The 11,769-nt window shown below is 44.7% G+C and overlaps 1 protein-coding gene across 1 annotated transcript; it reads right to left on the bottom strand.

Annotated features, from left to right (window-relative positions):
* Positions 1 to 1,858: 1,858 nt before the first annotated feature.
* Positions 1,859 to 10,894, bottom strand: RHOU (ras homolog family member U). The gene is made up of 3 exons (XM_048843889.2): positions 10,102 to 10,894; positions 8,449 to 8,507; positions 1,859 to 4,884 (listed from the first exon to the last, which is right to left on the bottom strand). The coding sequence occupies exons 1-3, from the start codon at positions 10,385 to 10,387 to the stop codon at positions 4,429 to 4,431; spliced, it is 801 nt and encodes a 266-aa protein (XP_048699846.1). The 5' UTR covers positions 10,388 to 10,894; the 3' UTR covers positions 1,859 to 4,428.
* Positions 10,895 to 11,769: the final 875 nt, after the last annotated feature.

Below are 11,769 nucleotides of genomic sequence, written 5' to 3' on the forward strand. Positions count from 1 at the left end.
CTGTTACTCTGAAACCTATAAAAAGGACAGTGATCAATTGTTCTCTATATCCACTGAAGGTAGGACAAGAAGTAATGGGCTTAAACTGCAGCAAGGGAGATTTAGGTTAGATATTAGGAAAAACTTCCCAAATAGAAGGATAGTTAAGCTCTGGAATAGGCTTCCAAAGCAGTTATAGAATCCCCATCATTGGAAGTTTTTAAGAACAGGTTAGACAAACACCTGTCAGGGACAGTCTAGTTTTAATTGGTCCTGCCTCAGCACAGAGGGCTGGACTAGATAATCTCTCAAGGTCCCTTCCACCCCTACATTTCTATTATTCTGTAATCAGAGCAACAGATGTAGGAGGCTAAGTTCAAAGTTTCATAGTTGTCCGACTTATCTCATGCTCCTCCCTTCTGTTTGTTATATGCACCCGGTATCTCTTGCACTAGACAGATTGTAAGCTCTTTAGGGTAAGCTGTGTATTTTCATTGTGTGTAGGTATGGTACCCAGCACACTGGGACTATGAGCACTCTATCCTTCACTCTGGCCTCTAGACCAGAGGTGGAGGCTATCCTCCCCTCCCCCACAGCCATGCCACCGCACGGGCAGCACAGCTTGCACCCGCCCGCCTCCCAGGCTTTCCAGTAAGCCAGTCCTGCCACTCTGAGCGGCCTGGTAAGGGGGTGGGGAGCGGGCGGATTGGACAAGGGGCAGGAGGTCCCAGGGGGCAGTCAGGGAACAGAGAGCAATTGGATGGAGTGGAGGTTCTGGGGCAGGGGGTGGGGGCGGTCAGGGGACAGGGGGCAGTTGGATGGGGCAGAGGTTCTGGGGGGAGCAGTCAGGGGGATAGGGAACAGCGGGGGTTGGATAGGCGTGGGAGTCCCGAGGGGCCTGTCAGGGGGTGGGGGAGTAGATAGGGGTCAGGGCAGTCAGGGGACAGGGAGCGGGGGGGGGGCACGGTAGTTAGGGATCGGAGATCCCAGGAGGGGGCGGTCAGGGGACAAGGGACATGGGGGGGTTGGGAAATGGGAGGGGGCAGAGGCCAGGCTGTTTGGGGAGGCACAGCCTTCCCTACCCGGCCCACAGTTTCGCAACCCCGCTGTGGCCCTCAGGCCAAAAAGTTTGTCCCCCGCTGCTCTAGACACTATCTCAACACAAATATTAAATGGCAAACACAGAGCTGCCACTGACTCCTGTTGCAGCCTTGGCCAAGGAACTTCAATTCTGTTTTCTTGACAGGTGCGGAAACAAAGGGGATAAAACATATTTGAGTAGGCACAGGATCCTAAAAGTATCAGTTAATAGTGGTAAAGAGCTCTGAAGATGAAAAGCACGACGAAGGTTAAGTATTGTTAAGAAAAGAGTACTGGTTACCAACTACCAAAATAGCTTACAGCTGATCAGCTGTATTACAAGTGAAATGAGAAAGTGAATACGGTCTATGCTCTATTCTTCTATAAGTGTGGGATCGTTATTCATGGTGGGAGAAGCCTGCACTGTAGCAAAGGGATCAAATGTAAAAGTATAGACATATTGGGATTCAGTGTTCCAGTCAGGCTCCTTATAGAGATAATCTGAGACCTGTGGCTCACAGCAAACATCAAAAACTTCCAGCATTTGGAATGGGGTGCAGGAAGAAGGGGGAGGTAGGGATCCACTGTTCTTGCTCAGCCCCATCTCTACATTCAATTAATTTTTTAAAAAATCTTGCTTATTATTTGTTAAGCACCAGTAATGTACTTGACATTAGTCTAAGAAGTATGTCCCTCAGGACATTAAAGTAGCCTAGTACTGGCGGAATGTTATGTAAGACATAATGCGATGAAGTAGAGAGGCTTTCAGCATAAAACTGTTGGTAAAACAGGCAGACAATTACACTGATCAGAATTTATTTTCAAATACCTCATTTATATCATTCTCACATGAAACATTTTTTGCCGTATAGCCTACACTTAGAAAACAGAAGAGAATTTCATAAGGCACATGAGATTATAGACTACATGGAGATATCTCCCCTCTCTTGCACTTGTAAAATACTGGTGATTTTAAAAGTAACATTTCTAAATCTAGACCCTGTATAGCCCCATGTATAGCAGTATCCATGAAATTATTAGACTTTATTACACATATACCTAGTAAAGGGCTATAACAAGTCTTATATACATCACATTTTCAGAAACAGTCACAGCTGGCTACATTTAAAGGTTATGCTACTCCAGACGCTATGAAACAGGCTACTTATAAAAATATAACTGTCTGCTTCTGGTATGGTACAATACAGAGCATCAAAATCTTATGGAATAAATTCAGTTATTTTTGCAATGGGTGCTGTTCACTTTCACCTCCTCTTCCAAAATCCACATTTTAAATCAATTGTGTCCATTTTACAGAGAAGCAAAATACACAAGAAAAATCTAGCTTCATCATCTTCAAATGGTCAGTATGACTCCATATATTTGAAATCATGTCAGAACATTACACTGAGGAATATCAAGACTCAGCTGTTAATTTCACAACCATTAAACATTATGGACCACATGCAACTAAGTTAAAATACATCCTCCCAATTTTGAGTTATAGAAACTGATTTTCCAGGCTGCCCCAATGCAGAAGCCAACATATTTTTATTGAATAGATCTCATGGACTTCAGTAAAAGGTTTCTATTGCATTTTTTAAGTTCAGCTATGGAATGTTATGCATTTATTTTGCTTTAACAGAGGGAAATTTTGCTTATGGCACTTAAGCCAATATATCCCAGAATGCATTTACATAATGTCATTTTCTTTACGTAGGCCAGGAGGTAAATTGTGGCCAACTTTATCAATTCAAATGACTTCCATAATTTTCTTATAATCAGATATCCATTTTGTTATGATGAGAAAGAAATTGTGAACAGTTAAAATTCCAGTTTAATTGAAGACTCTGAACAAAGGCTCACTTTCAGGCTGCTGCCAAAGAAAAAATAAAGCCAGAACATAACTGAGCTTGGAGTATATAGAACAAAGCAAGCTGGGGCCATAAAAAAGAGACAATATAAACTAAGGCTTTTCACTCACTGTGCAGACACTGGCCTTGGAGTTAACCACATCTTGCAAATAGTCAAATTAACCCTCAAACAAAGCAGACTGGAATTCAGCAGGTTTTGTTAGACCAGGAATTGTGTCATATTTGATGCTGCAATAGGCAAACCACTAAATGACATTTTAAATACACTTCACTTTAATTTGTTGAAGGTATCTGTGAAAGAATCAGTTAAATTTCACTGCTTGTTTCAACACAATTTTGCAACTATCACCTAAAACAAGTTTAACCGACCAACAACTGCTTCCTTTGGAAACAAATAAGAACTTTGTTCAAAACAGTATCAGAAACAGGTCACAGCAGTATCACTTTTCTGGTGTTCGGTTATGGCACGTAATCTGCCTTTTTTATAGGCCTTTCATTTAACTGGCAGCATGAAAATCTCTCAGCGAGGAACATTCTGAAGTTCATATTTGTAGACTTAAAACAGACACATTTTGTGTGGTGTTATATGGACATTTGTTGCATCCCTTTTAAAAAACAGCATTTACATTCTTTCATCAGTTGATCTAAATGAACTGTCATGGTGTCTGTATAAATACAAAGGCACCCACGACTATTCAAAATGTAACAAAGTAGGACTTTGTAATGTTCATAGGACGTGCACATTACTGCATGTAAAAGAGAGAGAAAGAGGAGAAGAAAGGATTTCCAAGTCAGGAGGCTACAAATAAGATGTAATTACATCAGTTACTTAACATGTTAGGCAGCCTAACAATGTGTTGGAGGTATATGCATGACCTTTCAAGCAGCAGCATTTGGGGGAAGACTCCACCTCTTGTTTCACATTGTTAAAGTCCACACACACACACACCCCGCCCCCCAAAGTGGTTGAGGGAAGGAGATGGGGGGAAAGAGGGAGTAAGTTTTTAAAGCTAAAATGTCATTTTGGAGGCACAGTGTTAGTTTTTAAAAATTGTCCATCTATATAGAGCTCTATATTTCCATAGTCCTGTGTTTCTTCTAAATAGCCCTAACCACAAAGGCCTCAGTTTTGTTCCTCCCTCTTTTATATACATTGTATAGCACAGCGGTCTAAGCTTGTCAAATACAAGATACAGAAAGTCAAACCCTTTGTACAATTTCTAACTTCACAAATGTGTTCCTTGACGTGAGACTAGTCCGGAAACTCTGACATCAGACAGGTGAATGCTGAAACTCCTTAACCTGATTTAACAGGAACTGCCTACCTATGTGTTCTTCCATCTCCCTCAAAAGAGAAGGGGAAATTGAGATTTCTAATAGCAACATAAACACACTTATGGATCTATGCTACACACCTGGAGAATACAGAGTGAGATTTAAGCTAATATAGCTTCTATTTGATTTCACTAGAGCAACATTTAGGTCCTCGCAAATACTATACAAAACAACAGTACTTTTTCCACCAAGATTTGGAGAGATTTTTCATTTTGTCTGGAGTCCTGCACTTGGATTTCTTTGGTTGGTGCTGGGTATCTGAGTACTGAATGCCAGCGACAATGGCTGCGTCAAAGACCTCTTTGAGATTTTTCTGAGTCAAAGCTGAGCACTCAATGTAAGATGCTGCTTTTATTTCCTCAGCACAGAGCTTTGCGGCCTCTTCTGCAACAGGCTTTTCTTTGCATTTGTCCAGCTCAATGAGAACTTTGACATCCTCTCGGAGGTCCGACTGTGTCCCAACCAGAATAATAGGAGCTTTGGGGCAGTGGCATCGGATTTCAGGAACCCACTTTTCACTCACGTTCTGGAAGGACGAAGGGCTCACAACACTGAAGCACAGCAAGAAGATGTCTGTGTTGGTGTAGCACAGCGGTCTAAGCTTGTCAAATTCATCCTGCGCAAAGCAAAGCAACATTACTGCTGAATAAAAATAGCATTAAAAATTATAAAGGTACCACCCTTACCAGTTCCTAAATACTTCCCATTATAGAGATTTGAACTACTGAACGTATAAAGGAAAGGATCATGTTTAACTGTTCTTCTCACACAGGCACAAATTTAACTTGCGTACAACAGAACATGGTTTTTTCATAGTAAAAGCCATAAATATGCCAAATTTCAGCTTCATCCTGCAACATGGAAGTCATCTGAAATTTTGCCATCGACTCCAATGGGCACAGGGCCAAACAATATCTTCTTAAGGTATTTAAGATTCATAAGCTCATGAAAGCTTATGCTCAAATAAATTGGTTAGTCTCAAGGTGCCACAAGTACTCCTTTTCTTTTTGCGGACACAGACTAACACGGCTGCTACTCTGAAATCTAACACTGCTGATTTCTTTTGAATGCTTTAAGCCTTACTTTAGTGTTTGTATTTATGGCCTTCTGCCCTATCTCAACAGAAGAGCCAGACTGTAGAGGTGGAGTGCAGGCTAAGGTAGACCTTAAATAGGGGGTTAGATTGAGGGTGTAAATTCACCTTTAACAGAGATTAATCATGGATCAGCTCAGATTTAAAATGCACACACACCCGCAATGCTGACCACACTATCCATATGTTGAGATACAGACAAGAGTACAGAGACAACGCAGCTGCAAGTGTTCCCACGCAAGAATAATTTTAAATAAATGAAGGTTCAATAGCATCCTACAGGAAATTAAAATAAAAGATGAGCTCCCTACTATTTTGTGTTCATATTTCTTATTACCATCACACTTAATGAATTACAATATAAAGGCTTAACTTGCCAATGGCATAATATAAAGCCCCTCTTTACTTCTCATTCCCCTCTACATCACATCAACCACCTCCAAACCGGCAGGGTTAGATTTTTTTTCCTTTCTGTCTTTTTTGCCTTTAAAATAAAGATCTAGAATGCAAGGCTCTGATTTTCATCTTGAGGAATCAACTAACAATGTAGATCAGTGGTTTTCAACCTGTGGGTCCATGGATCTAGGTCTAAGATTTCCAAAGGGGTCTGTCTGCACCTCCATTCAACATTTTTAGGGGTCCACAAATGAAAAAAGGTGGAAAACCATGGATGTAGATGACACCTAAAAGGTAATAGAAGACTTGGCCATCGTGGCATTCTCACTTATCGCAGCAGCTCAAAGAACTGTAAGAAGAATGCAAAATGAGGCAAGGGTTAACTATGCATAGCCTGATTTTATGCTGACAGCAGGATAAAAGCACAGTAACACTAATAGCCTAAACAGGTAGGATTTGGTTCAGCCATGATGACATTTTAATTAAAATTCACCATGCTCTCACGGGGTCTTAAATTAAGAAGAGCAAAGAGCAAATAAAGTCAACAATGCCTCTCTAGGAACAATATTTTACTGCTGAATTGCAAGTTACATGTTAATTTGTCAGGATTTAAGATTTTACTTGGAAGCTTCTGAAGAGTCTAGGATATGCAGTTGTTTAAAACCTCAGAATTCCCATTCCACTTGAATAAATTTATTTCAATTGTCATGCAAAGGTTGACAACAGATTATAAAACAAGAGTCAAGAAAGCAGGCTTCATTAGTTCTCTTGATTCTCAGATTAAGCCTCTCAGGCAGCAAAACAGCAATGCAGGATTGTCACCATTTGGCTTAAAAGGAACCCTGTCTTTACAAAGTGTTCTGTCCTGTGCAGCAAAGAGGCCAATTAAAAAAGACATCTCCCCATGTTATTGCAAGGCATTATGAAATTTTGCAGATTCAATGGTTTCAAAAGCCAAAAACAGATGTTACTGGAGATTTCTGTAAAGATGATACATGGTCATTTATACAAGTACAGTCTGCAGACATTCTTTGTCTCACTGCTAGATCCAGGGACTGCAGAGCTGCACCTTTGGGCTCAGGACACCAAATCCTCAATGTTTCTGTATGTTTTTACCTATTTAAATGCTAATCCCATTTTGAAGCTGCCTCACACACACAACCAAGATTTTATTTGATTAAGCATCCTATACTGCTGGAAATGGCCCACCTTTATTATCACTACAAAAGGTTCTCCCCTCCCCCCCCCCCCCAATAGCTCACCTTAAGTGATCACTCTCCTTACAGTGTGTATGGTAACACCCATTGTTTCATGTTCTCTATGTATATAAATCTCCCCACTGTATTTTCCACTGAATGCATCCGATGAAGTGAGCTGTAGCTCACGAAAGCTTATGCTCAAATAAATTTGTTAGTCTCTAAGGTGCCACAAGTACTCCTTTTCTTTATATTCAGAATGATTTTCTTCATTTTACTGGTTTCACCGAACCCTTTCCTTTTAACGGCAAACACCAGAGAGTGGTTTCACTGGTTATTTCACTAAGGAGTTTTTACACTCCTGAACCAATAGCAGTAACCAAAGCAAAAAGTGACTGGACTTTTTAAATCTTCCGGAAACCAATGCTTTTGCCACTCCGTGGGGCCCCCATCACCAAGGATATGGTTACAATTACATCTGGTACACTCTACTTCTGAATTCACATCTCAGCTGAAGCTGACAGCATGTTGCCATGCCCCCTTGCCCTCCATCAGGGTATTACATTATGGGACAACCCTAGTGGCCTATCTCATATTATTGTTCAAAGGGGGTTTCTCTGTACTCTTTTAACCTGGGTTAGAACTGCAAAAAGTATAGGGAAAATGCAGTGCTGGCATTGTATAAGGTATAAGCCAGTACTGAACCGAGCCCATGGAGTTCACATCTTTGTTATAATGCCCAATTATAACACTGCTCATTAGGATAATGGGGTTTGTCTACTGATGCCTTCATACTCTCCTCATACTGCTTTCGCTAATGCTTGGCTCCCTCAGATGGTATTGCATTATTTGGCTGGATGCATATTCCAGATGCTTATGTAAGGAATGTGAGTTTTCATATGGGTGTGGAAAACTGGGGGCTTTGGGTGGCTTTAACCCTCCCCCTAAAAATTTAGGGAGTGTCTTAATAATGGAAGCACTGAGTTTAGAATGAAGCTCATTTATCTCATCTTAGTAAGAGCTGACAAATGTGATCATGGTACAAAACTACTCATGAAATGGACATTCAACAGCGTTCTTTTTAATTTCCAGACACCTCAATAAAAATAGTTGTCCACACCCTTCACTTGCCTTCCTATCTGTGCTCAAAACATACAGAATCCCCCCTCCATTCCCCGAGCAGCAGCACTTTTAAACTTATAGATAATTAAAAAAATAAAATTAAGTCAGTGGCAACAAGTCTGAGTGAGAACTTACAGTCTTTGGGAATTCAACCTGACAGTGAAGTTAGCAGGGAAGCAGTCTGAACCAACAACATGACACTCCTAAACCAACCTTATACAGTGGGTTAAGAATTACTTACTCTGATGGCAATTTAATAAAATGATCAAACAATGGGTATCCTTTTAAATCCATAAAGTCTTTAGGAGGACTATTTTGTGTGACACTTCTCCCTTCCCCCCATCACTTAAATGAAATAAGAAGCTTCACTGACCTGACCAGCCGTGTCACAGAGCTGAAGTCTCACGGGTCTGCCATCAACAGACACAACAGCTTAGGAGAGAAAAAATGTGTAATGAGTTCAACGTTACACATTTTTCAGTTAAAAAAAAAAGAAAAGAATCATGCCTTCCCTCAACATTTGTTTTCCCTTCAATTAATTTAATGACTTGAAGAACTGGAACCAAGTCTGTCACTAACATTTAGGCACATACAAACCCTTCAGGGCTTTCCAATTCATTTCACTGCAGCTGATGAAGTAGCAAATCACTGAACTAAAACTCTTTGATGACACAAAAAGAGAGTGATCCGAACAATTAGGTTACTTCTCTTGTTACAGAGGATTTGTCTTCTTGTCACGTTTGTATTTTCAGAGGTCTGGGTCCAAAAAAACCTTCCCAGTTTTTTAAATCACTGGGAAGACAATGCAAATATTTGTGTTTTCCCTTGGGAAGCTCCTCTTCCTGCACTACTGGAAATTTTGACTACAGAATTTGTCATTAAAACAAGCTAGCTTGATGTGTGACCATGTGCAAACACTGACTATGATGGTATCTTTTATAAGAGAGACCAGCCTCATTATTTCTTTCTAGCGATTTGAATATAAAATGCTTTTAGCCATATTGTAGATTTCATTTATTATTTGGTCGCTAGGCTTCACAGTATTGATTTTCAATAATACAGAGAAGTCATGCCATCCAATCAATCTTCCAGCATTTAGAATGATTACATTACCTTTAAAGCTAGAATGCTAGCTGCTAATCATACATAAAGTACACGCAGAAAGGGACCGTTTGGATCAGCTCCATAAAAACTAAAAAACCGAGTACTGAAGCTGGACACCCAGATTTGTGCCAGGAAACTGAAAGTCTCCGGCACAGCTGACCTCACACCACTTAAGCTAGAGAGACTAGGGAGCCATGCATTTAATACCCTCATGTGGCCCTACAGTCTTATTAAAACTTTCAAAGAGTGACAAAGATATATAACTAAAAGAATTCAGGAGGCAGTTTCAAGAGCCCCATCCATCTCTGCAGCCACCTTCCAACACAGTTCTGAACAAACAGAGGGGAGGAGATGAAGGATTTACTCCCTCCGTCCTCGCGCCCCCAGAACCCAACTAAAGGAGGCAGGGTTGTGACACACCGATATTTCCAACATGATCTAAAGTTCAATCCTTTAAAAAAAAAAAAAAAGAAGCAAAGTCTTATCCGGGCGCCTGGCTGAACACAGCTGTAAAATATGGGCACCGCACAAGCACAGAGCTAGGAAAGCTACATGCTAACAATATGGGCCAACACGCGTTCATCACTGGGAAGAAGGGGCGATGGGCGGTAATGATGTTTGCCCCCGAGCGTTGGGGGGTGGGCCTTTCGCCTGCCCCATGGGAGCTCCCTCCCCACCCACAGGGGGGAATTCACTCTTTCACCAGTGCCAAGCCATTTCACTTCTCCCCGAAGAGGGAAATCCATGCAGCTCCCTCTAGCGGGGGGTGGGATCGGGGCATGGCGGTACTCCCCCTTCCCCTGACAGTTCATCTCCGGGAGGTGGATGGCAGATCCCCAAGCAGGTCGCCAGTGCTGGGGGACTGTCCCCGAGGGATTTCGTCCCTTCCACCCACCTCCCTCCCCCTGCGGCGGCCCCTTACCGGAGAAGTTGTCGAAGGCGGTGGGGATGTACTCCGTGGGGTACCCATTCGTGGTGTAACTCACCACCAGGCTGGTCTTGCCCACAGCCCCGTCCCCCACCAGGACACACTTGAGGCTGCGGCGCGGCTCGGCTCCCGCCCCGGTCCGGCATCTGCTGCCTAGGGCCGCTCCCAGCGCCGCCGCCCGGCTGCTGCGGACCCTGCGCGGGGGCACCGGGGGCACCTCGCAGCCGCCAGCCAGCGGCTTGCTGATGTAGCCCGCCTCCCCCTCCTGCTGCGGCGGCATCCGCCTGGCACCGGCGAAGGAGAGCTCTGCGGAGCGGGGATCAGAGCCACTGGGCTGGGGGTGCGAGGGGCTCAGCGCCCGGCCTGGGTACAGGGGTGCCCTGCCCCTTCAGGGTCCGCCGCCCCTGCCGCGCAGCTCCTCCGGCGGGGAGCCGAGTTCCCCCTCGCCGGTCTCCTCTGGCTCCAGATCCTCCCGCCAGCAGCCGGTGCGGGGCGCCCGGGGCAGCTCCTGCTCCTCCGAGCCAGCACGGTGCTGCCTGAGCCGCTTCCCGGCTGCCCGCCGCTCAGCGCGCCCGGGCGAGAGGCTGGAGGGGCGGAACAGCAGCCAGCTCCAGCGGCGGGACGGAAGGGGCGCGATCCCGGCCTTCCCGGGGCACCGGAGGGTGGGAGCGGCGGCAGCAGCAGGAGCCCTACGCGTGCTGCACTCGCCTCGCCGCACACTGAGGAGCCTCCAGCCCCGGCTCTCCGCCTCCACAGGACACGACGACGCGAGGGCAGCCGGCGGCGGGGGGAGGAGTCCGGCGCTGGGGACTACCCGGCAGGCGGCGCTGCGGCGCTCCCTGCCGCCCCTCGCGGTGGCCACTGGAAAAGAAGGCGCCTGGCGGCGGCAAGAGCTTCTGCCGAGACGTGGGGCCCGGGCAGTGGCTGCGCCGCTTCTCATTGGCCAATTCGCTTCCCCTTCGAACGCTGAAACAGCCCGCGCCGCGGCTATTGCCTGGAAGCGGCCACTTCTCCGCCTGCTCTGCCCCGGGCTGTTCCGTCCCTGCCGGCTCCTTCCTCCCGTCTCCACTGCTTTGCCCTCTTCCCCCTGCTCCTCGCCCCCATGCCTGCCGCCCTCTTTGCTCTGCTCCCGCTTCCATCTCTCTACTCTGGGTGACCTTGTCTCCCAGGCCAGGCCCCTTTCCATAGCCTGTCTCCTTCTGTCTATGCCTTCCCCGACTCCTACTCCCCCCAGCCCCCACATGACTTCCCTCCTCTCCATCTTCTTCTTCAGCTTCCCTCCCACGGGCTATTTTTTCTCCTCATTCCACGCTGTCCGTCCCCCCACCCCCGAGGCTCAGCTGTAATTTCTGTAAAACTGTCTAATCATGTCAAAGCTCTGCCTACTTCACAGAGGGAAACAAAGTTTCCGGAGCTAATTTATCAGTATTAATGAGACATAATATGAGAGGAGATTTATTTGAGCACAGCTAAAGGCTACATCAAAGGAACAGTATTATCTGATTTTTCCATCCGCGTTTCTCTGTCTCTCTGGTTATATTTGGGTATGTCAAAAACAATAGAGTTAATACAAGGTATTTTTTTTACTATGGAAGTTCTCTTAATTGTATTTGTACTTTGTGCATATACAATACAAGATCAGGGGAGTAATGGCTACTTGAT

This window comes from Caretta caretta, chromosome 3 (assembly GCF_965140235.1).
Source record: "Caretta caretta isolate rCarCar2 chromosome 3, rCarCar1.hap1, whole genome shotgun sequence".
NCBI classification, from domain to species: Eukaryota; Metazoa; Chordata; order Testudines; family Cheloniidae; genus Caretta; species Caretta caretta.